At 15.9% G+C, this 26,159-nt stretch overlaps 9 protein-coding genes across 9 annotated transcripts, besides 85 other annotated features; 5 read left to right on the top strand and 4 right to left on the bottom strand. All coding sequences in view use genetic code 6, as the record gives it.

Moving 5' to 3' along the window:
* The first annotated feature begins 134 nt into the window (after nucleotides 1-134).
* IMG5_118170 (hypothetical protein) lies at nucleotides 135-767 on the top strand. Its single transcript, XM_004034530.1, has one exon. The coding sequence runs from the start codon at nucleotides 258-260 to the stop codon at nucleotides 666-668; it is 411 nt and encodes a 136-aa protein (XP_004034578.1). The 5' UTR covers nucleotides 135-257; the 3' UTR covers nucleotides 669-767.
* Nucleotides 350-388: a microsatellite.
* Nucleotides 768-888: 121 nt separating the features above from the next.
* Nucleotides 889-936: a microsatellite.
* Nucleotides 937-1,798: 862 nt separating this feature from the next.
* Nucleotides 1,799-1,834: a microsatellite.
* Nucleotides 1,805-1,835: a microsatellite.
* A 1,226-nt stretch (nucleotides 1,836-3,061) lies between these two features.
* IMG5_118180 (hypothetical protein) lies at nucleotides 3,062-3,848 on the top strand (the record flags this gene model as incomplete). The annotated part of the gene is made up of 1 exon (XM_004034531.1): nucleotides 3,062-3,848. The coding sequence occupies exon 1, from the start codon at nucleotides 3,096-3,098 to the stop codon at nucleotides 3,846-3,848; it is 753 nt and encodes a 250-aa protein (XP_004034579.1). The 5' UTR covers nucleotides 3,062-3,095.
* A 149-nt stretch (nucleotides 3,849-3,997) lies between these two features.
* Nucleotides 3,998-6,812, top strand: IMG5_118190 (ser thr protein phosphatase family protein, putative; the record flags this gene model as incomplete). The annotated part of the gene is made up of 4 exons (XM_004034532.1): nucleotides 3,998-4,274; nucleotides 4,340-4,785; nucleotides 4,832-5,390; nucleotides 5,608-6,812. The coding sequence occupies 4 exons, from the start codon at nucleotides 3,998-4,000 to the stop codon at nucleotides 6,795-6,797; spliced, it is 2,472 nt and encodes an 823-aa protein (XP_004034580.1). The 3' UTR covers nucleotides 6,798-6,812.
* Nucleotides 4,288-4,320: a microsatellite.
* Nucleotides 5,432-5,500: a microsatellite.
* Nucleotides 5,476-5,570: a microsatellite.
* Nucleotides 5,476-5,601: a microsatellite.
* Nucleotides 5,484-5,529: a microsatellite.
* Nucleotides 5,499-5,578: a microsatellite.
* A 154-nt stretch (nucleotides 6,813-6,966) lies between the features above and the next one.
* Nucleotides 6,967-6,999: a microsatellite.
* Nucleotides 7,000-7,607: 608 nt separating this feature from the next.
* Nucleotides 7,608-7,678: a microsatellite.
* A 107-nt stretch (nucleotides 7,679-7,785) lies between these two features.
* Nucleotides 7,786-7,854: a microsatellite.
* A 99-nt stretch (nucleotides 7,855-7,953) lies between these two features.
* Nucleotides 7,954-7,996: a microsatellite.
* Nucleotides 7,976-8,002: a microsatellite.
* Nucleotides 8,003-8,491: 489 nt separating this feature from the next.
* Nucleotides 8,492-8,554: a microsatellite.
* A 232-nt stretch (nucleotides 8,555-8,786) lies between these two features.
* Nucleotides 8,787-8,848: a microsatellite.
* Nucleotides 8,807-8,842: a microsatellite.
* Nucleotides 8,807-8,848: a microsatellite.
* Nucleotides 8,849-9,034: 186 nt separating this feature from the next.
* Nucleotides 9,035-9,089: a microsatellite.
* Nucleotides 9,046-9,119: a microsatellite.
* Nucleotides 9,052-9,102: a microsatellite.
* A 451-nt stretch (nucleotides 9,120-9,570) lies between the features above and the next one.
* Nucleotides 9,571-9,620: a microsatellite.
* Nucleotides 9,595-10,608, top strand: IMG5_118200 (triosephosphate isomerase, putative). The gene is made up of 2 exons (XM_004034533.1): nucleotides 9,595-9,865; nucleotides 9,966-10,608. Exons 1-2 carry the CDS (start codon nucleotides 9,624-9,626, stop codon nucleotides 10,492-10,494), a joined length of 771 nt encoding a protein of 256 aa, XP_004034581.1. The 5' UTR covers nucleotides 9,595-9,623; the 3' UTR covers nucleotides 10,495-10,608.
* A 16-nt stretch (nucleotides 10,609-10,624) lies between these two features.
* Nucleotides 10,625-10,657: a microsatellite.
* A 101-nt stretch (nucleotides 10,658-10,758) lies between these two features.
* Nucleotides 10,759-10,811: a microsatellite.
* Nucleotides 10,776-10,817: a microsatellite.
* A 307-nt stretch (nucleotides 10,818-11,124) lies between these two features.
* Nucleotides 11,125-11,175: a microsatellite.
* Nucleotides 11,132-11,169: a microsatellite.
* Nucleotides 11,176-11,263: 88 nt separating the features above from the next.
* Nucleotides 11,264-11,315: a microsatellite.
* Nucleotides 11,316-11,950: 635 nt separating this feature from the next.
* IMG5_118210 (protein kinase, putative) lies at nucleotides 11,951-12,834 on the bottom strand (the record flags this gene model as incomplete). Its single annotated transcript, XM_004034534.1, has 3 exons — nucleotides 11,951-11,985; nucleotides 12,589-12,728; nucleotides 12,806-12,834. 3 exons carry the CDS (start codon nucleotides 12,832-12,834, stop codon nucleotides 11,951-11,953), a joined length of 204 nt encoding a protein of 67 aa, XP_004034582.1.
* Nucleotides 12,001-12,078: a microsatellite.
* Nucleotides 12,752-12,798: a microsatellite.
* Nucleotides 12,756-12,800: a microsatellite.
* A 1,314-nt stretch (nucleotides 12,835-14,148) lies between the features above and the next one.
* Nucleotides 14,149-14,204: a microsatellite.
* Nucleotides 14,205-14,827: 623 nt separating this feature from the next.
* Nucleotides 14,828-14,875: a microsatellite.
* Nucleotides 14,828-14,891: a microsatellite.
* Nucleotides 14,829-14,871: a microsatellite.
* Nucleotides 14,853-14,957: a microsatellite.
* Nucleotides 14,856-14,959: a microsatellite.
* Nucleotides 14,885-14,964: a microsatellite.
* A 23-nt stretch (nucleotides 14,965-14,987) lies between these two features.
* Nucleotides 14,988-15,087: a microsatellite.
* Nucleotides 15,018-15,090: a microsatellite.
* Nucleotides 15,091-15,319: 229 nt separating this feature from the next.
* Nucleotides 15,320-15,367: a microsatellite.
* IMG5_118220 (zinc-binding dehydrogenase family protein, putative) lies at nucleotides 15,361-16,526 on the bottom strand. Its single transcript, XM_004034535.1, has one exon. It carries the CDS (start codon nucleotides 16,474-16,476, stop codon nucleotides 15,496-15,498), a length of 981 nt encoding a protein of 326 aa, XP_004034583.1. The 5' UTR covers nucleotides 16,477-16,526; the 3' UTR covers nucleotides 15,361-15,495.
* Nucleotides 16,483-16,544: a microsatellite.
* Nucleotides 16,497-16,543: a microsatellite.
* A 158-nt stretch (nucleotides 16,545-16,702) lies between the features above and the next one.
* Nucleotides 16,703-16,750: a microsatellite.
* A 46-nt stretch (nucleotides 16,751-16,796) lies between these two features.
* Nucleotides 16,797-16,924: a microsatellite.
* Nucleotides 16,797-16,968: a microsatellite.
* Nucleotides 16,881-16,944: a microsatellite.
* A 140-nt stretch (nucleotides 16,969-17,108) lies between the features above and the next one.
* Nucleotides 17,109-17,143: a microsatellite.
* Nucleotides 17,117-17,159: a microsatellite.
* Nucleotides 17,160-17,197: 38 nt separating this feature from the next.
* Nucleotides 17,198-17,228: a microsatellite.
* A 339-nt stretch (nucleotides 17,229-17,567) lies between these two features.
* Nucleotides 17,568-17,654: a microsatellite.
* Nucleotides 17,623-17,679: a microsatellite.
* Nucleotides 17,680-18,513: 834 nt separating this feature from the next.
* Nucleotides 18,514-18,681: a microsatellite.
* Nucleotides 18,514-18,695: a microsatellite.
* Nucleotides 18,568-18,689: a microsatellite.
* Nucleotides 18,572-18,689: a microsatellite.
* Nucleotides 18,572-18,695: a microsatellite.
* Nucleotides 18,575-18,681: a microsatellite.
* Nucleotides 18,582-18,681: a microsatellite.
* Nucleotides 18,593-18,689: a microsatellite.
* Nucleotides 18,696-18,757: 62 nt separating the features above from the next.
* Nucleotides 18,758-18,791: a microsatellite.
* A 440-nt stretch (nucleotides 18,792-19,231) lies between these two features.
* Nucleotides 19,232-19,282: a microsatellite.
* Nucleotides 19,234-19,282: a microsatellite.
* Nucleotides 19,283-19,619: 337 nt separating this feature from the next.
* Nucleotides 19,620-19,665: a microsatellite.
* Nucleotides 19,623-19,668: a microsatellite.
* A 29-nt stretch (nucleotides 19,669-19,697) lies between these two features.
* Nucleotides 19,698-19,772: a microsatellite.
* On the top strand, nucleotides 19,771-20,867 carry IMG5_118230 (hypothetical protein). The gene is made up of 5 exons (XM_004034536.1): nucleotides 19,771-19,825; nucleotides 19,885-20,043; nucleotides 20,114-20,207; nucleotides 20,250-20,645; nucleotides 20,697-20,867. Exons 1-5 carry the CDS (start codon nucleotides 19,772-19,774, stop codon nucleotides 20,708-20,710), a joined length of 717 nt encoding a protein of 238 aa, XP_004034584.1. The 5' UTR covers nucleotide 19,771; the 3' UTR covers nucleotides 20,711-20,867.
* Nucleotides 19,822-19,851: a microsatellite.
* Nucleotides 20,048-20,095: a microsatellite.
* Nucleotides 20,050-20,106: a microsatellite.
* Nucleotides 20,050-20,108: a microsatellite.
* Nucleotides 20,052-20,106: a microsatellite.
* Nucleotides 20,868-20,940: 73 nt separating the features above from the next.
* Nucleotides 20,941-20,995: a microsatellite.
* Nucleotides 20,943-21,019: a microsatellite.
* Nucleotides 21,020-21,073: 54 nt separating this feature from the next.
* Nucleotides 21,074-21,155: a microsatellite.
* Nucleotides 21,156-22,754: 1,599 nt separating this feature from the next.
* Nucleotides 22,755-23,305, bottom strand: IMG5_118240 (hypothetical protein; the record flags this gene model as incomplete). The annotated part of the gene is made up of 4 exons (XM_004034537.1): nucleotides 22,755-22,831; nucleotides 22,937-22,988; nucleotides 23,110-23,160; nucleotides 23,261-23,305. 4 exons carry the CDS (start codon nucleotides 23,303-23,305, stop codon nucleotides 22,755-22,757), a joined length of 225 nt encoding a protein of 74 aa, XP_004034585.1.
* Nucleotides 23,306-23,528: 223 nt separating this feature from the next.
* Nucleotides 23,529-23,653: a microsatellite.
* Nucleotides 23,654-23,881: 228 nt separating this feature from the next.
* Nucleotides 23,882-23,921: a microsatellite.
* Nucleotides 23,922-23,980: 59 nt separating this feature from the next.
* Nucleotides 23,981-24,047: a microsatellite.
* Nucleotides 24,048-24,097: 50 nt separating this feature from the next.
* Nucleotides 24,098-24,142: a microsatellite.
* Nucleotides 24,143-24,203: 61 nt separating this feature from the next.
* Nucleotides 24,204-24,233: a microsatellite.
* Nucleotides 24,205-24,240: a microsatellite.
* Nucleotides 24,241-24,341: 101 nt separating this feature from the next.
* Nucleotides 24,342-24,399: a microsatellite.
* Nucleotides 24,389-24,455: a microsatellite.
* On the bottom strand, nucleotides 24,422-25,909 carry IMG5_118250 (protein kinase domain protein; the record flags this gene model as incomplete). The annotated part of the gene is made up of 5 exons (XM_004034538.1): nucleotides 24,422-24,517; nucleotides 24,891-25,044; nucleotides 25,110-25,582; nucleotides 25,629-25,718; nucleotides 25,850-25,909. Coding segments are annotated over 5 exons (873 nt in total), but the record flags the coding sequence as incomplete, so codon positions are not given.
* Nucleotides 25,745-25,832: a microsatellite.
* Nucleotides 25,910-26,112: 203 nt separating the features above from the next.
* Nucleotides 26,113-26,159: a microsatellite.

A 26,159-nucleotide genomic window follows, 5' to 3' on the forward strand; every position in this document is an offset into this window, starting at 1 on the left:
TTTTCATATTCAAGTATTTTTTATTCTGGAGTATTTAAAATTTCTTTGTTTTGTTTTTTTTTAAAAAATTCTTTTAATTTTTATTTTAAAATTTCCATATCTAAATTATTAGGTGTTTCCTTTAATTATTAAGAATTTTTTCGACTATTTTTTATTGATTTTTGAAAAGATAAATTTGTCCTTTCCGTATATAGAGTAAAGTTTTTAAATTTAGTTCTGTATTTTTTTAATAGAGATACTGTAGTTTATTTCATAATATGTTTTTTTAATTAAGTAAAAGAAGATAGTTATTCTCTTTAAATATTTTATTAAATGCTTTATTCTATATTATTTTCCTCAGATTTTAACTATTTTTCTAAAATGAGATTTTTTAAAATTTAGATTTTTTCACTTTTGCTTTTTTAATGATTAATTTTCAAATCTAAGATTTCTTCTAAATCTTCAGTTTATAAGGTATTAAATTCTTTTTACTTTATTTTTTCACAGTCATTAATTTTTTCGTATTTTTATAGAAAATTAGGAAACATAAATTAGTTATATTTTATTAATTAAGTTTTTATTTTTTATAATCTATTAGTGAGTATATCTTCCCTTTATTTTATATAATCTTCAAATTATTATTTCAATAACGGATTACTCTATAATTATTATTCTATGATTTTCTTTGATAAAATTATTAGTTCACCGCCTTCTACGCTTGTACAATATACTGATTATTTTCTTTTTTCATCTGTTAATAATTCTAACTCTCCAAAAATTTCATATTTTCCTAAAATAGATATCTTTTTTTTTTGTTATAAATAAAAATCAAAAATCAAAAAGGTGCTTTTTTACTTTTATATTCATCATTTTATTTTAAGAAATATTTTAAAAAGGATTTACTTTTTCATTTTCTTGGAAATTTATATTTATTTTTTTGTAAATCTAATTTTTTTTATATAATTAATAAATTATTATATTTTATTGTTAATTTAAAGGTTATATAAATTATATATATTTAATAAAAACTGTAAACTCTCCACTTTTAATAATATAACAATTCAAACTATTTTCTCCTTCAATAAAAACATGTTTTTTTGCTAAAATGCAAATATCAAAAGAATTTAAATGCAAATTCTATTAAAGATTAAAATTTAATTTGCTAAAAAATGGTGCTTTTTGGATATATTTCATCTATTCAAGTAACTTAAAATTTTCTTTTTCTTTTAAAATTAAATCAAACTATTTTTTGTCAATAACAGCAAAATATGTATCTTCCAAACAACTTATAGAGGCCATTCTTTTTCCGTTTTTAATAATTGCAAGCTCCCCAAATGAATCACCTGTAATAAGTTCTTTTACAAAAAACAGTTAAAATTAAGAATCTTCCGGTTTTTTTATATTTTTAGATTTCATATCCTCATTTTCTTCTTTTTTAGATTACAAAAACTAGTTTTTATGTGATTTATTTGTAATGTCTTATTTTTAAACTATTTATTTCATATATACACCCACTTTTCCACTTATTATTATATAAAACTTTTAACCTATTTCATCTTTTTATTTTTTTATTTTTTTTAAAAAAACAAAAACAAAATTAGAATAAAATAAAATAAAATTACCGACATTAAATACAACTTCACCTTTTTTAAAATATTCGTATTTCATATATGTACAGCATAATTTTTGGAAATTATTATTCTCTTATTGGTCTTTATATTGACTAAAAAAGCCTATTTTTTATGTTTCTTATTGTAATAATTATATTTATTATTTATTTCTTTTTAAAGCTGGTGTTTTTAAAATTGCTATTAATTACTTTTTTTTTTTTTTTTTTTTAATTTTTTTTTTTTTTACATCAAGTTTTTAAGAAGCTTCTGTATTCATATTTATATGCAAGTATTTACGTTTTATATAATTTTATTATATATATATATATATATATATTATTAAATTTTTTATTATAATTTATTTAAGTATTTTTATTTTTTTTTTATTTTTTTAAAAATATAATTTATAAAAAATATAATCAAAATAAAGCTTTATTAATAAATAATAAAATGGAATAAATATTTTAAAAATAACTCTAAACTACAAATACAATTATTTAATTATTAAAAGAAGACGAAAATCTGACACAAGAATATCAAATAGTGCTATATTATCATTAAAAAATAGAGGAAATTCACACCGAAATAATCTAATTGAAAGCTGATGATTTTTTTATTCCCGTTTTTAAATTTGTAGATGAATAAATAATAAATAATATAGTGAATTCCGTTAAAAATATGAATTATCATAAATAATAAAAATAAATAAAAGATTTTTTTAATGAAAAACTATAAATAAATGCTTAAAAATTAAAACTAATAAATGGATATTTACTATAATTAAAAGATTTAGATATTACTAACGATTGTATATTTAATATTAAGAAACAAGAAGAACTAAAAAAAGACATTGAATATTATTAAATATAAGAAAATTTAGAAGAATAAATGGAAAATTTCTTAAAAATAGTTTATAGTACATACGGGGCTTTAAAAAATGAAGAAGAAGAAGGAAACATATTAAAAAAATATACAAAACAATTATATTTATATACATAAACTTATACTGCTAAACATAGAACTGAACTTTTTTAAATGAACCCAAAAAAAGAAAAAGTAATAAAAGCTTGGAGGTCTATAGATGAACCTTTTATTAAGAAAGCTTATAAATTGAATTTCGATTATATATAGTTCTCTAACAAAATATATATACCGAAGGATTTATTTGAAAAAATAGATATAAATTTCATAATAAAAAATAGGAATAAATATTTCGTTAATTTTAATGAGGAAAAACACTCGAAAATAATAGACGAGTTTTTTAAAAAAGAAGAAATGGAAAAATAAATAGAAGAAAAAGAAATTAAAAATTAAGAAGATTATAATATTTTAAAAAAATCGAAAAATAAGATAAAATTAAGATTAATTTGTTCATAAAAAATAAACTCTTTTTATAATCAAAGTGAGTCCTGTATATTTTCATGTACTAACTCTAGAAATTAGAAACATTCCGAAATTTAGTAATTCGATTTGATTTTTCATATACATGGTGGAGGATTTGTATCCATGAATTCATATAGTAATTAAATATATACTATAAAATGGGCAAATAAAATCAAATAAAGCTTAATAATATCAATAGATTATTCTAAAAGTCCCGAAAATCCCTATCCAAACGCTTTAAACGATGTCTGGTAAGCCTATAATTATATAATAAAACACCTTCCTAAGAAACTAAACGTGATATTTAACTCAGTAATATTAGCAGGAGATAGTGCAGGAGGTAATTTATGTGTAGGATTGTTAAATTTATTAATATAGGAGAAAAAAATGGATATTATGCCTGATGGACTATAACTTACCTATCCTGCTTTAGGTTTACAAAAGTCCTTTTTTAGTCCAAGTAAATTATATTCACTAACTGAATATATAATGCCTGCTTCATTTCTTTAGATTTGTCTAGAATGCTATATACCGGAAAATTATAGGACATTTTTGGGAGATTTCGATAGTCTTTTAAGCCCTGTTTTGATAGAAAATTCTATCATTTAAAAATTTCCGAAATGCTTTATTAATTGTGGTGAATTAGATCCTCTTTTAGATGATACAGTTAGGTTTTTTTATAAAATTAACTTAAATAGAAATGGTACTTTGAGGATTTTTAAAGGATTGGGACATGGGTATATTAATTATGGAATGAAGTTCGGGGTGGGCATGAGTGCAAGCTAAAAATGTATTGATTATGTGATATATTGCTTGATTTTATTAATTTAGGATAAGAGAAAAAAAAAAACATAGGCGTTTTTCGAAAAAAATTGATTAGAGTTTTTCTGATTATATAATTTATTTATTTTTTTAAAAAAAAAAATAGTAAATTATTATTTATATATATATATATATATATATACTTTTTTATTTTATTTTTTTTTTAATTGAAAATAAATATATTTAATTACAAATAAAAAAATATGATAGAAAAAATACAATTATTAGGTGAATCTCCTCAACCCCGTTTCGGTCATACAATGACCTAAATAAATCCAACAACAATAATCTTATATGGAGGTGCAACAGGTGATACTGGCAAATATAATATAACAGGCGATGTATATTAATGCGATTTAAATTTCCGATAATGGAAAAGATTAACTCCTTCAGGCGTTTCGCCATAAAATAGGGCTGCACATTCAGCAACATCAATCGAAAATAATAATAAAATGGTCATATATGGAGGAGCTACAGGAGGTATAAATATATATATTTATTTTTATTTATTATATTTATTATTATTATTTAAATAAAAAAAATAGGAGGAGGTATGGCAGATGATAATTTATATCTTTTAGATTTTTCATAAGAGAAAGAAACATGGGTAATAATTCCTGTATATGGAACTACTCCAGGAAGAAGATATGGACATACAATTAGCTTTGTGAAACCTTATTTGGTAGTTTTTGGAGGAAATACAGGTTCGGAATCTGTCAATGATTCTTGGGTTTTAAATATTGAAAAAGCGCCTTATAATTGGTAAAAATTAGAAATTTCAAGTGAAAATCCTATAATGAGAGTTTATCATTCGGCAGGTGTTTGCTCCTCAGGGGCAGCAAATGGAATGATGGTAATTTTTGGAGGAAGAACTTAAGATTAATCGGCTTTAAATGATAGTTGGGGATTAAGAAGACACAGGGACGGGAGATGGGATTGGGTAAAAGCTCCTTATAGAATTAATGGAGAATAACCTTTATGTAGATATTAAGTAATATATATATATATATATAAATATATATAGGCTTTGTTTTAAGCATAGTACGATTTTTTAAGGTCCTTTAATGTTTGTTATAGGAGGAAGAAGTAATTAAATTAATGAAAATGTACCTTTGGAAATATATGATACTGAAAGTTCGGATTGGTATAAATTTAATTTTATTTAAAGATTTAGACATTGTGTGTGGATTTTGTAGTAGTATTTATTTATTCATGGAGGTTTTGACTCATTATAACCTAATGTGCCGACTGATTCTAATATTCTAAAAGTTGATATGATAAAATTAGTGGGAAATTATTAGAATTTGACAAGGGTTATTGGGAAATTTGTAGATATTTAAAATGGAGAGTAAAAAGAATAAACGAATAATAAATAATAATAAGTAGATTTGTATTAAAAAAATTAGTAGAAATAAAATAATAATGATGATAATAAATAATAGAATTAATAAGAATTTTCAAAAAATTAAAATTAAAAAATAATAAGGCTTGCTTAAGAAGCAGTTATAGGAGTATCTTATGATCCGAATTCAGAATAAGAAAATTAGACGAAAAAAGTTGCAATTTAAAAATTATAAAAATAAGGAATAAAATTAAGTATTATTAATAGAATTAAACTATAAAAATATATTTAAATAAATACATATATTTTTATTAATATATATAAATTAATTATTTTACATATATTTTTATATATATATATATTTATATATTTATATATTATATATTTATATATTCTATATTTTATTTATTTTTATATATTAATTTATATTTTATTTAATTATTTTATATATATACATTTTTATTTATTAAGATTAGAATTCTAGATATATTGAAAATTCTGAAATTTCTAATAAAAAATTATATTATGAATCAATCTTTTAAATATTTATAGATAACTTACATTTACCTACTTAATATGAAAATGCTACTTAAAAAGATTATTTATCATATATAAAGAAAGAATATATTCATAAACTATGTGATGAAGTTCAAAAAGTATTCGAAAAAGAGCCTATGTTATTAAGACTAAGAGCTCCAATTAAGATTTTTGGAAATTTAAACGGATAATATGAAGATTTAATGAGGTTTTTTAACCATTTTGGGTCTCCTTTTGATAATTAAAGTCCTGAAGATGATATTGATAATAATGATTATCTATTTTTAGGAAATTATTTAGGTAGAGGTACTATGTAAATAGAGATAATTTTATTATTATTTGCTTTAAAATTGAAGTTTTAGGATTAATTTTTTATGTTAAGGGGTAATATGGAAGATAAGAAAATAAATAAATGCACAGGATTTGCAGATGAGTGTATTTTGAAATTTTAGGAAGATCCAAATGACCCTTTTTCCATTTTTTAGAAAATAAATAAAGTATTTGAGTTTATGCCTTTGGGATGTATTTTGGAAGATAATATTTTTTGTGTACATAGTGGAATAGGAAACTCGATAAAAAATATAGAAGAAATTGAATAAATCCCACGTCCTTTGGAAATCTTTTAAGATCCTAAAACTTATTAACATAAAATTGCATTAGATTTATTATGGAGTGACCCTGTTTTGGATGATTTTTAATAAGAAAATATATAAAATGATGTTCATGATGTTTTTGGTTTCTAAAACGTTATTAGATTTGGGAATTAGAGGATTCAAAACTTTTTAAATGATAATAATCTGGCTTTTATTGTTAGAAGTAATGAATGTGTATTAAAAGGATATTAAAAATAAAGTAATAATATTATTACTATTTTTTCAAATACAAATTATGCGGGGGTTTATTAAAATAATGCAAGTATTCTTTATGTAGGAAAACAAAGGAAAATTTAACCTAAAGTTATTTAATGTAATGTAAATTTTAATAGTTAATAAAATTGGTTTGATTTAGAATAAATAGTTATTTAGAAAAATAATCCTACGAAAAATCTAGATATCGATAAAGATGAAAGTTTACTTAGAAAAAAATAAGGGACTCCTCCAAGAGATGCTGTTATTAAATAATGATTATTCATTTTTTTTTTTTTTCTATTTATTTATATTATATTAAGGCTGTTTTAATACTTTTTATTTTTTCTTTTTTTTTTTTCTATAAAAAAAAACTTTTAAATATTAATTAATGCTTTTCTTTTTTTTAATATATACTAAAAAAATTATTTATATTTTTTAGCTTAAATATATATCTAAAAAAATTATATATTAACAAAAAAAAGAACAAAACATAGATTCATTTAAATTTAAAATAATTTTACTTAAAAAAAAGGAAAATAGAATATTACGAAACGCATAAGTAGTAAAAAAAGATTATATTAGAAAATTAAATAACTAAAATAGTATATATTTAAAAAAAGACAAATAAATCATAAAGAAAGAAAATAATATATCCCATTTTATTATAAGCCAATAAAATAATATAGTAATAAATAATATATTATTTAATAAAATATCGAATTTAAATTATATTATAAGGTGTAAATATCAGAAAAATATTTTATAAGTATCTAAAGAAAATTAAAATGATTAAAAAAACTAATAAAAAATATATTGTTAATATTTTCATTATTTAAAATTAAAAATTTAAGAATAAAAAAAAAAAATTTGATGTTTGAAAAAATTTAAAAAATTAAAAGAAATATAAAAGACTAATAAAAAGAAAGATATTTGAATATAAAAAAAGAAAGTAAAAAAACAAAATTAATATTTTTTTAAAAAAAAATTATAAATAACGAAACAAGTTTAGAATTATAAATTGAAATGTTTATAGAGATAAATTTAAAATATAAAATAAAAATAAGATAAAATGAAATTTTTAAAAACAAAAAAATATAAAAATTTAACTAAAATAATAAAAGAAAAAAATTATAATTAAAATAAAATATTAAAAAAAATTGGAAATATAATAAAATTTGTTAATATATAAAAAAAGATTATATATATTATAAAAAAAAAAAAATTGAAAAAAAAAATGAACATATTGAAAAACAATATTATAAAAAATAATAATAATAATAATAAAATATAATAATAATAATAATAATATAATAATTATAATAATAATTATAATTTTTTTTTATTATTTATATAAGTTAATATTTATTTTTAATTTTCTTATGGATATTTAATATTTTATTTTTATTTTCTATTCACATATATATTTATTTTAATTTATAAATATTTTAATATTATTTAATAAATAATTTTTAATAAATAATGAAATAAAATAATTATAATTTTAATTATTTACTATTTCCAACTAAAATAAGTAAAATAATGATTAATTTATGCCTTCATAAATTGATTAAGAAAATTATATTTAGCCTTTTTATATTGTTTAGACTAAATTTCCAAAAATTTCATTGATTTTACCATTTTTTAGTAATGTAGGAATTGGTTAGTTAAAATTAATATTTTTAATTTCAAAATTATTTTACCAAATATAAAATAGTTCATATGGAAATATTTATAATTAATACAATAATTTTAAAATAAATGTAAAAATTATATTTTATATATTAAATATGAAAATTTGTTATTAGGTTGGAAATTATATTTACAGTTCTAATTAAAAGTATTATTTATTTATATATTATATTTTATTTAATAAAATTAGATATATAAAATTAAAAATATATATAAAAATAAAATTAAATACCATTAAACTATTAATATAAAAAGTAATAAATTAGAATAAATGAAAGTAATAATAAAAAATTTATTATTTAAATTATTATAAAATGTTATTTTTATATTAATAAAAAAGTTTAGAATAGTATTTAAATTTAAAGTTTTTTTTTTAAAAAAAATATAAATTTATTTATTAAATAAAAAGTAATATATGTTAAGTTATATTAATTAAATAAATAATATTTTTAAATATTAAAATAAAAAGAATTGGAAAGTATATGATGTTTTTTATTTATACATATTATAAAATAAAAACATAAGATATATTAAATATTAAATATAAAAATATATGAAATTATATATATAAATAAATATATATATATTTATATTACATATATTTTTTTTTTATATATTTCTATTTTTTATATTATATTATAATAGTTTTATTATATTTATTAAGATATATTATTCATTATTTTTCCTTATTGTCTTAATAGCTTTTATAAATTTTACAATTTTTAGAATATCTTTTTAAATAATTTTATCATCAAGTAAATTATATATATACATATAAATATTTAATTTTATAATGAAATTTTTAATTATTTTTTTTTGCTTGATTTAAATTATAATATTATTTTATATTATAATTTTTTTTTATATTATATTTTTTTTATTTCTATTTATTATATATATATATTTTTTATTAAAACACCTATTTATTAAATTTGAATTTCTTTTATAAATAAAAACATATCTTTTTAAATAATATATATAAATATTTTTTTAATTTCCATATAAACTATAATTTTTTAATAATATATTATATTATTATAAATAAATTTATAATTTATTTTATATTTAAAAAAAATTAATTATTTTGAACATATATTTTTTTGTCAATAAATATAATCAAAATATTTAATGTTAATTTTTTATATAAAAAAATATAATGAATATTTTTTCATATGTATTTTAATGTATTATTCCTTAAAATAACAAATAACCTTTTTTTTAATATAATTGAACATTTTCATACCTACTATTTATAAAAAAAGTTCAAAAATAAATAAAAATTTAACTTAAAAATTAATTACTTTTTAATATTCATCTATTAAAACATTAGAAAAACAAAAAAAGATAATAAAAAAAACATATATTAAAATATAATATTTAAATAAAATAATATAAAATAAAATAATAAAAGAAATGGCAGTAAGAAGACTTTTTGTAGGAGGAAACTGGAAGTGCAACAATACATATAACTAAACATAATCCTTAGTTAAAGACGTGTTAAACAAAATAACATTCGATCCTAAAAAAGTAGACGTAGTTGTATCTCCTGTATTCTTACACGTACCTTGGGTATTAGAAAATGTTTAAAAAAATGTTTAAGTTTCTGTATAAAATACATCATTAACTGGAATGGGAGCATATACAGGTGAAATTAGGTTAAAATTTAAAAATATATAAAAATAAAATATACGAATAAATAAATATATATATTTATAAGTTTATATAAATTTATTTATATATATATATTTTTAATAGTGTAAATCATGTTAAAGATATGGGAATTAAATGGGCTATTTTAGGTCATTCAGAAAGAAGATAATATTACCATGAATCTAATGATGTAGTAGGTAATAAAGTGAAATTAGCTTTAAGTGGAAATTTAGATGTTATTGCTTGTATCGGCGAATAATTGTAAGATAGAGAAACTAATAAAACCAACGATGTCATTAGATCTTAATTAGATGCTATTAGATCTAAATTAAGTGAAAGTGATTGGAATAGAGTTGTCATTGCTTATGAACCTGTTTGGGCTATCGGAACTGGAAAAGTAGCTTCTCCAGCCTAAGCTTAAGAAGTTCATGACTTTATAAGAGGTTATTTGGCATAAAACATATCTAAAAAAGCCTCATAAGATACAAGAATTATCTATGGTGGATCAGTTACAGAAAAAAATAGCAATGAACTAATTGGAATGAAAGACATTGATGGATTTTTAGTTGGAGGAGCTGCACTTAAACCTGCTTTTGCTGATATAATAAAATCTTGTAATGAAGCAAAAAAGTGAATTTATATTTATTTTTTAATATTAATAAAAATATATATATGATTGTTTGCTTAATTATATATTTTATATGATATATAAAATAAACATAAATATTTATTTTATGATAAATAAAAAAAAATTAAATTATTAAAAAATAAAATAAAATAAAATAAAATAAAATAAAGATATTTATATTTATATTTAAATATATATATAATATAATTTATGTATAATTATTAAAAAAAAATCAAATATGTATAAATATATATTTATTTTTAAAGAAAAATATTTGTATATAAAAATTATTTATATTTTTTTATAATAATATTTTTTATATTATATATAGATATATATGTATAATATTTAAAAAAAAATTAATTTTTTTATTTTAACTATAAATATTAGATATTTACTAATAAAATGTTAGTAAACATATACATATTTTAATTTAATTATATATAAAATAATATTTAATTTTAATTTAAATTTAAAATAAATTAGTGATTTCCAAATTTAATTTAATATGTATTTTATTATGTTTTTTTATTTAATTTGTTTGAAAAATTCCATTTAAATATCGTAAATTTAAAATAATTATTTATAATAAAATAAAATATATATATGTATATTTATATAAAAAAAAAAAAAAATTATAATTATTATATATTATAAATTATTTATTATAAATATATATATATTTATAATCTAAAAAATATATACCTAATATTTTATATATATATATGTTTATATTTAAATTTATTTCATAAATAATATTTTTAATTTTTTTTTAATATATATTTAAAATAAAATATTTTATATATTTAAATTATTATATTATATATCATTAATATAATTTATCTTTTTATATTATTTATAAAATAAAAATATAAAATTTATTCAATTATTTTAGTTTACTTTTTGAAATAAAACGTTTATTATATATACCAAATTTTTTTAATCAGTGCTATTTATAAACTATTCATATTTTATATAATTAAAGTTCATTTATCCGTAAGATATAATACAACCTTAATTTAAAATATTACATATATTTAAACAATTCAATATAATTAAAAGTATATATTTTTCTTTTATTAAATTTAAACAATATATTTTATTTAATTCGTTTTAATAAATTAATAAAAATTAAAAAAATTATTAATAGAATTCGTTTAATTTTTCTTTTCTATTTATATAATCTTCAATAATTGGAAGACTTTCACAAATTTAAGATTATTGCTGATATTTGTTTAATAAATATTCTTTTTTATGCATATGAAATTAAAATATTACTTAAATTTTTTAAATAATATTTAAATAAAATGGACAATGATAAAGACAAGATTTTTCTTTTATTTGTATTTTAAAAAGTTTTTCAAATTGAATTTTTTAATTTAAAAAAATATAAATAAAATTAGACTAAAAAAGTTCACAAATTAAACTTAAATTTTTAATTTCTTTTTATTTTTATAATTCATCAGTAATTAATGGTTATTAGATAAATTAAATAAACTATTATAAAATTAAATATATATATATATATATATAAATATATATATATATATATATATATATATATATATATATATATATATATAAATATATTTTTTTTTATAAATATGCTTAATCATATATAAAATTTAATTTTTTACATTTAATAATAGTATATATTGATCTAAATATAGTTTAATTTCTTTTGATTTATCATAATTTTAGGGAAGTTCAATATATTTATTTTATTCTTAAAATTATTTATTATACATTTATTAGTTGAAATATTTAAAATTAAATAATTAGTTCTCCTTTGAAAATTAAGAACAAACTCTGTCATCATTAAATATAGAATACTATAAAATCTAATCTAGTTTAATACTTTATTTAGGATCAAATGTTACCATTTTTGTTATTAATTATTATATTTCTTCAGATAGTTTTTACCTACAATTAAAATTTAATGATACTTTTTAAGATTAATCATTTTTGTTCGGAAATTAATTAGTTAGCATATGATAAAATGTTACTCCAAGACTAATTAAAAATATAAAAATAGTTTTTATAAAAAATAATAAAATAACGAATATATGTCGAATTCATAAGAATATTCTATTTTTTAACAATTTTAAGATATAGGTGAATAATATTAGGTTCCTAAAATTGTATTAGCTTATAAATTTTTATCTCTAAGTTGTTTAGAGCAACCAAAATCTGATATTTTCCATAAAAAACCTTAAATAAGTATATTTTCAGGTTTAATACTTTTTTGTATTAGAAAATAAAAATAAATATAAATATATAAATTTATAAATATATATATATTAATATATATATTTACTCTCTATGTAATATTCTATTATCATGCATTTCTTTTAAACCATTTATTATTTACTTAAAATAAAATCTGAATTCATATTCTTAAATTTATTCGTTTTTTAATCGTTTATTTTTCAAAAATTAATATACAGAACCTCCTTCACAATATTCCATTACTAAAAAATATTAATCTTCATACATAAAAAAATCCTAATATTTAACTATGTTTTAATGATTTAATGATTAATGTATTTTTATTTCGTTTATAAAGTATTATTAATTCAATGAGTCTTTATTTTATTATTATTTTAAAGCATATCTTATATTTTATATTTAATTAATACATAAATATATATAACCAAATCCTCCTTTTCCAATAATTTCTTATATTATATAGTTGCCTATTTTTTAACCTTTTTTAAGTTATTAGAATATATTATCTTATTACATTTTTATGATTTTTTTTGAAATTTGATTGATTTTTTTATTTCACTAATTTTTTTTTTTTTTTATTTATGTGTTTAATAATTTAAAAAAATTAAATTGTTTAAAATTTTAGAAAATTTTTGCGAAACAATAAAATATAATTTATTTTTTGTTAAAAAAAATAAAAAAAAAAACTAAATATATTATTTATATATTAAAAAAATAATATATAAAAATTAATATGATTTTTATTTTAAATATAAATAAATAAAGCTAAAATTTAATTAAAATAAATAAAATACAATAATTTTATTAATTTTACTATCAGAAAAATTACTTATTTTCCTATTTCATTAAATATAATATTAATAACCTTTTATTGCTTTAAATAAAAAAATAACTTCATAAAATTGTTTTTCGGTTAAAAAAACTAAAACATTTAGTTGAAAAAAGGACTTAATTTACCATATTAATTAATTTTAAATACAAAAATAAGAAATTTTATATTTATATTAAATTAAAAAATTCGAATTTTATTTATCAAAATTATCAAAAAAATTAATATTGTAAAAAAATAGGTTTATTTTAGATGATTTTTTTTAAATAAAAAATTTTTAGAAATTCTATTGAAAGGTATATATATATAAATTATTTTTGTCTTCGAACGTACCATTTATTATTAATTATATTTAGTAAATATATTAAATAAAGAAATATAAAAAATTATTAAAAAAATATAAAAGAAACTAATTAATATATAAGTATATATAAAAAAAAATATTATAATATCTAATAATTAAGAAAAAATAATTATATTCGTTTGACAAAATTATAAATAAAATTAAAATTTGTCCATATGCTTAAATAAAAAAAAGTAAATAAAAATCATTAAAAAGAAAAAAAATTAAACTTCGGCATTTATTATAACATCTAATAATAAATATAATATACTTAATTTTATTTTTATAATATATATATATTATTTTATTATTTATGTTAAATATGAATACATGTTATCTTTTGTGTTTAAATTCATTTATATTTAGGATATTAAATATATAAATTTAATTATATATTAATTTTCTTTTAAAAATATTTGCTTCTTTGATAATATAAATTTTAGTTTCCATATTAATTATTATTTAAAAAAGGTCTAAATTAAATTTTTTGCAAAAGTGCAATATGTTTTAGAAATAAAAAATAAAATATTTAATGTAATTTTAAATAGAAAAAATAATAATAAAATAAAAAATGAAAGTTAATAAGCCTATTAAAATAAAAAATATTTTTTTTTAAAATTTTTATTTTAAGTTAAAAAATATTTTCATTTACTTTTCTTAATATTAATTTTTTTTTTTATCTACGTGGATAATTTAAAAGAAGTGTTTTTTTATATTTTATAATATATCGTTAATTATAATTGTAATTTTATTATATTTAGTTATTTAAGCTTTATTTACGTTTAATTATTAGATTTTTTATATAAATAAAGAGAGATTTTTTTTATATTTCATTAAATATTTTTAAAAAAATATGTTAATATAAGTAAAAAAATAAAAAAATATGTAGAAATTATGTTGTTTTAAAAATATATATATCTTATTTTTCTAAATAAGCTTATAAATAAAATAAAAAAAATAAAAAAAATATAAATATAAAAAATATATATATTAAAAATAATAATAATAATAATATATATAATAATTTCTATATATATATAAACAAATATATATTAATATATAAATATATACATAAAAATTAAAATTTTTGTCTTATTTTATATATATAATATATATAAAAATTTAATTTATTTATATATATATATATATATATATATATTTATTTTATATATTTATTTTATATATTTATTTTATATATTTAATTGTGGATATTTTTGAATATAAATAATGTTTATTTTTATTTCAAGTAATTTTTTTTTATTTTTAATATTTTTTAATCAAATGTTATCGATTTTTTAATAATTTTTTATTATTCTTTCATTTTCTTTTTTTTTAAAAATTATTATTATATTCTTTATAAGAAATCATTTTTTTAAAAAAAATTTTCTAATATAAACTAAATTAAATTATTAATATAATTTAATTTTTAATAAAAAAAATATAAATATATATATTAAATAAAAATATAGACACATATAAAAATATTAATTTTTAATTAAAAGAAATAAAGTACTTATAATTAAATAAACTATAAATACATTTTTAATAATATGTATTAATATTTTTATATATTATTCTATAAAAATATATATTTATATATTATATATCATATCCATGGTCTATAAATAATTTTTCCTGCACTCATATTTTTATGATATTCAGTTAAAGCATCGCTTCCATATTCCAAAGGTACTTCTTTATTAACATCAGTTTTTAAATCAGTTTTAATTAACTATTTAACGGTTCCTAATAACTAAATTATTTTTTATTAATCCATATCTTTGATTTAATTAGTAAGCCAATATCCAGTCACAGTTTAACCTTTAAAAATAAGACTAAGAGGAGAAACAGTGACCTATTAGCCTGAAAGAGCTCCATATACGTAAACAGTTGATTTTTAGGGCATATTTTATAGAACTTAGTTTGTTAATTCACCTCCTACGGCATCAAAGAACATTGTTGCGTTCAATTATTCAGCAAGTTCTTTAAGGTTTTTTTCGAAGTCTTCTTTTGTGCTATTTAGGATATACTAAGCACCTTCTTTTTTTAGTGTTTAGACTTGTTCTTCTTTTCTTACTATGTTTATTACGTTTACTCCGTTTTGTTTGAAGTATCTTACCATCATTTTTCCTAAAGAGGATGCTGCGGCAGAATGGATTACTGTTTTTACTTCTTTTTGTTTCACAGTTTCTAACATACATACTACAGTCATTGGGTTTATGAAACTACTGCAGCCTTAAGTATATGAAACATCGTCATTTAAAGGAACAACTGATGTAATGTCAGTTAGAGTGTATTAAGCGTAAGAACCATGGTCTTAACTTACAAAAGCTACTCTTTTATTTAACAAAGATTTAGCATAGTCACTACTGCCTGTTTTTACTACTAAACCAGAACCTTCGAAACCAGGAACGCATGGGAGTTTACGGTTTGTTTAATAGAATCCATTAGTAAATGATAAATCGGAAGGGTTTATGGGAGCTGCTTCTACTTTTACTAATAATTAGTCTGGGTTTTTAGGTTCAGGAATTTCGACTTGTTTTAATTTTAATTAAGTAGAGAATTATTCAAGGATTAAAGCTTTCATTTATTATTTATTATTTTAAGTTTTTTTTTTTTTTTTTATTTTTTTTTTATTATTTTATTATTTTTTTAAAGGTTAATTTTGGATTTATTTTTATAATGAAATTTTATGGCTTTTGTTTTTAAATAAATATCTTTATTTTTATATAGATATAGATATATATATATATATATTAGTAATTTTATTCTTTTATTTTTCTATTTTTCTAATTTTCTATAATTTGCTAAATATATTTTTTATTTATTTTGAATATTTTTTCTTTGATTTTTAGTATTTTGTATATAAATTTTAATATATTAATGTTTTTATATAATTGATTTCTTTTTTGTTTTCATTTTATTTTTTTATTATTATTAGTTTTTTTCTTTTTTTTGATTTCATTTTCTTTTCTTTTATTTTATTATATTTTATTTTATTTTATTTTTTATTTTTTATTATTTAATTTTATTTTTAATATTTTTATTATATTATATTAATTATCTTGTCTTTTTTATTATATTCACTTAATTTTTTTCTTTTTAATTTTTCATTTTATAATTAAATTTATAAAAAAAGTTATTCTTAAATTATTTTTAATTCTCAAATTTTATTGTTTTAGAGTGAATTTTTTTGTAATTATTTGATTATGCTTATATTTATTTTCATTTATATTATTATTTTTAATTATATTTATAATAATTATTTATTTGACTCTATAACTATTAATATAATATTTTTATCTTTTTTTTATTTTTATATAGTTTTATTTTTTTATAATATTAGTTTTTAAAAATATTTCTTTTAATTATATAAAAAAAAAAAATTAAATTTAAAATCCAAAAAATTATAACTATTAATTATTTGTCAACATTAAAAATTTAATTAAAAAATATTAAATTTAATGAATTTATTTATAATAAGAATTATTTTTAAAATACGTATAAATTATTTTAAATTTGTATTTTTAAACTATTTATAAAATAATATGCAATTTTCGAATTAAAAAATAAAATATATAAATCATTTTATTTTTTAATAAAACTGTATTAATAAAATATTTTGTATGATATTTTATATTATTTATGATATTAAATTCAAATATATATATATATATTTATTAAAATAAATTAAATTTGATAAAAATAAATAATATTAATATAAATTTTATTTATTAAAATCTAAATAATTATTTTAATAAATTATAAATATAAATAATTAATTAAATAACTAAAAAAATAATCTAATTATAATTTTATTTTTTATAAAAAAATGAAAATTAAAATCATATAAAAAAACTTTTAATGAATTAAAATAATAATTATGAAAAATATTTTTATTTTAAAAATATATTTTTAATAATATTTATTAAAGAAATGTTTTTTTGTATATTTTTTTATTTTAATAAAATAGATTAAAAAAAATAAAAATAAGCAAAAAATGTAAATGAACATTTTTTAATAAATAAAAAGCTAAATAATTATTCAAATAAAAAAAATTAATCAAAGAATATTAATAAAAACGCGAAATTATACATCTGAACTCTATATAACTATAATATGTTTAGAAATAAAAAAGTCAGTTTAGCTAATATATAAAATAATTGATATAGTAATAAACACATATCTATTGTATTTTTAGTTTTGTTAATAATAAATATAATTTAAATTTAATTTAACATTTTAATAATAATAAATAATATCAACATTTATAATAATGGATTGTATATAGATATTATGTAAAAAAGTAAATCACAAGGATTATAGAATTCTAGTATTATCAAATATATTAGGAGGAATATTAGACATATTGTATATAAATAATATATTAATATTTAATAACTACAGTAAAATACAAATTATGAATATTTATATAACATTGCTTAAACAAAAGTATATAAATATTTAGATTAAAAAGACACAGAGAGAAATATTATCATCATAAATATGAAATATAAAATAATGTGTTTTTTAGAAATTTGCTTTTTATCATATATTATATGTAATAGAATATTTAAATTACATAAAACTTATTGTGATGTATGCGAATTTTTAAGAAAAATTTTAAAAAGTATAAATAATAATAAAAAAAAAAAAATTAAGATAAAGTTAAAATACTTAAAAATAATAAAGAATAAAAAGAAAATAATAATAATAAAAAAAATTATAATAAAAATAATAATAAAATTAAAAATAATAATAATAATAATAATAATAATAATAATAAAAATAATAAAAATAGAAATATTCTTAATAATTTTATATATTGTTAAAATATTTAAAATAGTATAGAAATTTCATAAAAATAGGATTAAAATATATTAAAGATTAATAATAATTAAAAATACATAAATCATTTTTTTAATAATTAATAATAAAAAATTGAAATTTCTTAAGAAATAAATAGTATCCCTGATTTAATTTAATTAAATGTTTAAAATATAATTAATAATAATAATATAAAAGAAAACATAATTAATTAAAATTATTATTTAAATAATAGTTTTTATAAATAAAAAGGCAGCATTTAAAGAAACAATTAAAAAAAATCAATTATAAATAGTCCTAAAAAAAAATCTAATTAAAAGAAAGTTTCTTTAAAAAATAATTTATAAATAATTTAATAAGACAGTAATTCTTAATTTAATATAAATTAAGAAATAATTGATTAAAATAGATCATTTTAACTTGAAAATTCACTAAAAAATGAAATTAGTATAGAGAATAATATATTGCCTATAGTACTGCATTTTTAATCTCATAATTAATAAAAGTTTGAAATAAGAATTTATTCATTAGAATTTTTCGATTAAATTTTTGATTAAAATATTTTCTAGCATGGAATCGGGATAGAAGAGGCTATTGAAATCAAAATTTAATTGATATAAAAGTTAATGAATTAATATTTTAATTATGAAAGTTTGTATTTTATTCTTTTTTAAAAAATGTAACAATATATTAAAATTTATACTTAGCTTTAAATTAATAATAATTAGCAGTTTTTTATTTAGTTTTTTGAAAAATCTTAAAATAAATGTTAATATTATTTACCTTTAGAAAATAATTTTAATATAATTGTTTGAGATTATTATATATTATATGTATTTTTTAATTACTTTTGTTCAAAAAATATTTTTTTTTCAATTTTAAAAATAAAACAAATTTATATATATTAAAAAAAAATTAAAAAAAAAAAAAAAAAAACTTTAAAAAAAAAAAATATAAAAATATTTAGGATATATAATTATCAAAAATAAAAAAATAAACAAATAAAAAATAATATAATAATATAATAATAGAAGAAAAAAAAAATAAAAAAAAAAATGAGCAATTTAACAAGAAAATAAAAAGACGTATTAAGACTTTTAGCATCTAAAGTAAAAAAATAAAATAAAAAAATAAACAAACCTTAAATAACAAAAAAAAAAAAAAAAAGTGTCATCTCGGAACTACCAACTTAAACAACTAAATGAACAGATATATATCTCATAAGAGTGCCAATGGTCTTCATATAATTAACGTCGAAGAAACCTGGTAAAAAATTAAACTCGCCGCCAGAATTATTGCAGCAGTCGGTCATCATAATGACGCTATGGTAAAAATATATATAAATAAATTTATATCTATATATATATATAAATATATATTTAAATATATAAAAAAAGGTTGTATGCTCTAGAGTATATGGATAAAGAGCTGCTATTAAATTCGCAGGATATGTAAAATGCAAATCTACATCATCATCTAGATGGACACCTGGTATTTTATAATTAATTTAAAAAAGTATTTATTTTTATTTAGGTACCTTAACTAACTATTAGACTTTAAAATATGAAGAGCCAAGAGTTCTTATTGTTACTGATCCCAGAACTGATTATTAAGCTATTTAAGAAGCTAGTTATGTAGGAATTCCTGTTATTGCTTTATGTGATAGTGATTCTCCTTTACATTACGTTGATGTTGCTATTCCTTGTAATAATAGATCAACTGAATCAATCTCTATGATCTATTGGTTACTTGCTAGAGAAGTAAAAATCTTAAGAGGTGAATTAGATAAAAATTAAGCTTGGGAAGTTATGGTAGATCTCTTTTACCACAAAACTTTACCTACTCATGAAGAAAAATAATAAGTAGAAGAAAATAATGAAGAATAATAAAATTAAGCTGAAAATAAAGAAACTCCTTAAGCTGAATAAGGTATTTATAATATAAATATTTTTATATAAACTATATATTTTTTTTTTTTAGTTGCAGATTTTTGACAAAAGTACATGTATTTAAAAAAAAAACACATTTTTATTTTTTAATAAAGTTTTAGCAAGTTGTTTTTAATTAATATTTATTAAAAATTTTTGTGATTTTTTTATTAAATATATGTATTATGTTTTTATTCTAATTATAATATTTAAACCCATTTACAATATCTTTTTTTATGTTTAAAAAAAATAGATAATCAAATAAGAATATTTATAAATAAATTACATAAGAAAAGAAATATAATATATATAAATATAAATTAATATAAATAAATATATGAATTAATATATTTTTAAATATATATAAATAAATATTTTTTTAGTACAAATTAATTTCTCTTAATCCATCATTATTTTTTACGTTTTTTTTTTTATATATTATATTTTTTATGTTTAATTTAGTTTAAATTATTTATTTATTTTTATTTTTAAAATTTAATTTATTTTATTTTATCAAAAATATATTTTTTTATTTTATTTTTTTATACAAATGTATTTAATCTAATAATTAAAAAACCTAATTTATAAATAATCATATTATTTTTATTTTATTTAATTTTTAAAAGTTTAGTTTTTTTATTTATATTCATCCTCCAATCTTTATATTTTAATATTTTTTTTTATTTATTATTATTGAATATATATTATAAACATATATATTAAAATTTAATAATTTATATATTTAAATAAAAACTACATTTTCTACATAAAATATAGACCATTTTATTTAAATAAGAGACACAATATGATTTAAATTGATGATGATAAGTAAATTTTAAAAAGTATAAAAAAAAAATGATTTTTTTTATTTTATTTTATTTAAATAAAAATAAAAAAATGTCTATTATTATTATAAAAAAAAAAATTATAAGATTTATTCTAAAATGCATTATAATTTATTCCTTAAAAAAATCAGCCAATTAATATAAACGAATTTGTATTTCAATAAAATTAAGAACCTACATAAAAAATAAACAATATTATACATAATTAAAACAACCTAGAATAAACAAAACCTTAAATAAGTAAAAAAATGAACGAATAAAATGAATTCTTTTTTAATTTAAAAAAAAAAAATTCATTAAAAAAAATGAAAAGCCTCTAATAATAGAAAATAAATAATATATCTTAAATATAAATTAGTAAATCTAATAACAATTTAAGTAATTAAAATATTGATTCTTAATCTAATAATAAAAAAAGTGTATAAATTGCTGATAAATAATCTCAATATTTAACTAAAAACGATATTTATTCAAAATAAAATCCCTATTCGGCTTTTTGGGCTGATATTGTATTAAAAAATCACTATAGTGTGGCTTTAAAGTAGGTTGAAAGGAATAAAGTTAAGAGATGGACTTTAAGGAAATTTAAATTATCGTAAGGCGAAATTATTGGGGAGACTTTTAATTAGGTTTAGGAGAAAAATTAGTAGGATTTAAAGGTATTTTAGAAGGAAAGTGTAGGAAAAAAAAAATAGTTTTAAATTAAGAAATTTAAATAGAAACATAATTATGAATATCTAAATTTGGGATTTTTAAATGTAATAATTAATTAGTAAAAAAAAATTATAGTTTAAGATTATTTAGTTGATTTTTAAGAACTTTTTGATACTTTAAGGCTCGATTAGGCCTTTGTTTAGGAAAATCTGTAAAAAATAATTAAGGAAGGAAAAATTATGTTGAAAATTAGAAATTTATGGGGGCATATATGGATTTTATGTTATAAAACTTGTATTTTTTACCTGTTTTTGATGTTAATTTTAAAAGAAATATGGAAAAAACTATATATATAAATAAATTACTTATTGGAAACATTTGAAATTATTTGTTAATTTATTTTAGTAAAAATAAAAAATATAATAATATTTTTTTTTTTTTTAAAAAAAAAAATGATTAATTTATTTTTCGAATTTTTTTTCTTTTTTGCTTGTTTAATAGTTTTTTTTTTTTTATTTTTTTTTTTAAAAAAATATAAAAAAATATTATAGATTACTTTGATTTTTTTTATATAACCTTTTTTTGTTAATTTACTTTATTTTAATTTTTTTTCATAAAAATTAATATGTCAAGTTTACGGCTTTTTATAAAATATTGTGAAAAGCATTTAAATCATATCCAAAAAATTCTTTTATTTTTATATTTTTTTATAAAAAAAATAAAAAAAATTTAATATATATTTGTATAAATGAATTTAAATTTTATAAAAAAAATAAATAAAAAAATTATATACTATCAATCATTTATCCTCTATAAAATAAAAATACTGTTGGAAGTCCTTCTAACTATATATATTTAAAAAAATCAAATATACATATACATTTATTTTTAACTTAAAATCCCTCAGTAAATTCTTAATTATCGTCAATATCTATTTGATAATAATCTACATATTATAAATATTACTAAAGTATGTTTCTCTTTTCTAACTGTAATTCTTGACATGGTGGACACCAACTTATCATATATACAAATTTTATTAATTAAATATGATAGATAAAAAATGTTAAAACTCGGCAAAAAATTCTAATAAAACTGGCTTTTTATTTTTTAAGACTTTTTATTCATAGTCTTCACCTGAAATAATTTGAGTGTGGTTCATATTTTTTGATTTTTTGTTAAATTATATTTAAATTTCTATAATTATTAGAATTTTATTTTTAATTAAATAATTAAATAATATAATAATTTTAAAAAGTTTTTAATGTTTTATCTTTTAATAATATAAAAAAAAAATAATGACATAATTTAATTTTGTTATATTTAAAAAAAAAATTATGTTAATTATAGTTTTTGTAAATTTAAAAATTATTAGACAAAATACAATATATATATATAAATATAAAATATAAAAAAATAAATATATTAATATATATCAATAAATATATATAAATATATATATATATATATATTATATATAATTATTATATTTATATTTATAAATATATATTCATTTTAATTTTATAAAAATAAAATATAACTTTTATAAATTTTTGTTTTAAAATTATATAATTTTATTATTTTTAAATATTTTTTTTTTTTTAATGTTTAATTTTAATAAATATCTTTTATTCTTTTAAATTTATATATATTATTAAATAAAATATTTTATATTTTTTTTTATTTTCTATTTTTCTTATGCATTTCAAATTTTTAATATTAAAATCATACTATTATTTTTTATAAATTAATTCATATTTTATAATTTATTTAATATTGTTTAACAAAATATTTTTTATAATTTTTTAAGTTTTAATTAAAATAAATTATTATCTTTTATAAAAATATAATGTATTTAAAATATAATATAATAAATTTATTTTAAAATAATGAAAAATAAATTTTGTTATTATTTTATATATATAAAAAAAAATTATATAAATATAATATATATTATAATAATTATTTTTTAAAAATATATAATTTTATTTTTTAAAAAGCAATTAATTTATAATATTAATATCAAGAAATAAAGTCTTTACTTTTTTTTAATTTTGTTTTTAAAATAAAATTATAAATAAAATTAAAATTAATAAAAAGTAATATATTTAAAAAATAAATATTATTACTAATCTTTACACATAATTATTTAATATATCTATTGATTTATTTTATTAAATAAGTTCATTATTTCTCAAATTATCACTCTTATTATTATTCTTATTATTACTCTTATTATTATTCGCATTATTACTCACTTTGTTACTCACATTATTTCTCAGAATTTTCTCAGATTATTTCTCAGATTATTTTCGCAGCTTTTTCCTTCCAAGTTTTCCTCTTCTTATACTTCTGATATAGTTTTTTGTGCTTACTATTGATGAAATTTAAGATCTTTCTTTCTATCCTGAGCTACTTCCTTAACTATATTAATTTTATCCATCTATCGATCCTACTGTATAATGGAATCCTTACGATGAATCGGACCTAAGTTTACTCTACCCAGCGAAAAGAGGGTCCCTAATAACAAATGAATGTAACTAATCTTCAGTATTTTCTGCAACTTCGTCTTTTGTAAGATAAGGAATTCTTAAAGGCTTTACAAATAAAGACTTAGTTTTATCTCTAATAGCTGTAAAATCATCTATTAAATCCCTACTATTTTTAAATTCTTCTTAAGAAGGCGATTTTTTTAATGTAGGGACGAAATAGGGATGTTTTTAAACATCAAAAATTGATATTCTTACAGAAGGATCTTTTTCGAGCATTTTTATGAGTAAATCTTTACAATCTATAGATACATTTTCTAGTTCTTTTCTTTCAAAATCTATAATACATTCTTTATTTTTTCTTAAAACTTCATTAAACTTTTGCCCTTGAAAAACAGCTTCTCCAGTTAATCTTATTTATAAAATATATATATATATAAAAAAAAAAAACTTATATATATTTTAAAAAAATATTACAATATATAAAAAATTATTCCAGCCGAAAAAACATCACATATGACTGAATATCTTTATGTTTTATCTATTAAATTAGCTATTTCAGGTGCCACAAAGCCGGGAGTTCCACATTTTGGGAACATATAAGGGGATTCATCTGCAAATGTACCCAATCCAAAATCGACTATTTTTAGTATTTATTAATTACCTTTTTTTGCAAAAGGTATATTTTCAGGTTTTAAATCTCTATGCATGATATTTTTATTAGAATAATATACTATTCCATCTACTAACATTTTAAATATATCTTTTATTTCTTAATCTGTAAAAGGAGTTTAGGAATGCTTTTTTATTTCATCATATAATGATGTACCTTCAACTATTTCCATTACTAAATATAAGTTGTTTTAACCTTCATACATTTCTATAAGTTTTATTATGTTATCGTGATCTGTTAAATTTCTCATTACTTTTATTTCATTGTATAGAGAAAGCTATTTTTATTATTATATTATAAAAAAAAAAATCGGTGTTTTTTACCATTCCTTTATCTTATGATTCTAATTTTTATTTTTCAAAACATTTAACTGCAAATTTTTTACCAGTAGTTTTATGTATAGCTGAAAATACCTTATTTTATTTAATTTAGTTTTATTTATATATATAAATAAATAATTAAATAATATATAAATATATATATATATATATTTATTTATTTATTTATATATATACATATATATATATTTTTTTTTAATAATTACTCTTGCATAATTACCTTTTCCGATTTATGATTAAATATCATATTCATTTTAAAATTTGGCCTAAAATATTTATTAGCAAAAAATAAATTTTAGTTTTATCAAAACGACTTCTTCACCTAAATAATTTTAAGTTTTTTTCCCTTATTTTAATTAAAATCCGAGAAGTTTAGTTTGATTTTTATTCTTTTAATACTACCACGTTATTAGATCATTTGGTTTTAATTCAAATATTTTAGCAGGTATTTTTTAATATGGTTACTTTAATATAAATATATATAAATATATATATATATATATATATATATATATA

The sequence above is a fragment of the Ichthyophthirius multifiliis genome (assembly GCF_000220395.1).
Source record: "Ichthyophthirius multifiliis unplaced genomic scaffold scaff_1120509250953, whole genome shotgun sequence".
NCBI lineage: Eukaryota > Ciliophora > Oligohymenophorea > Hymenostomatida > Ichthyophthirius > Ichthyophthirius multifiliis.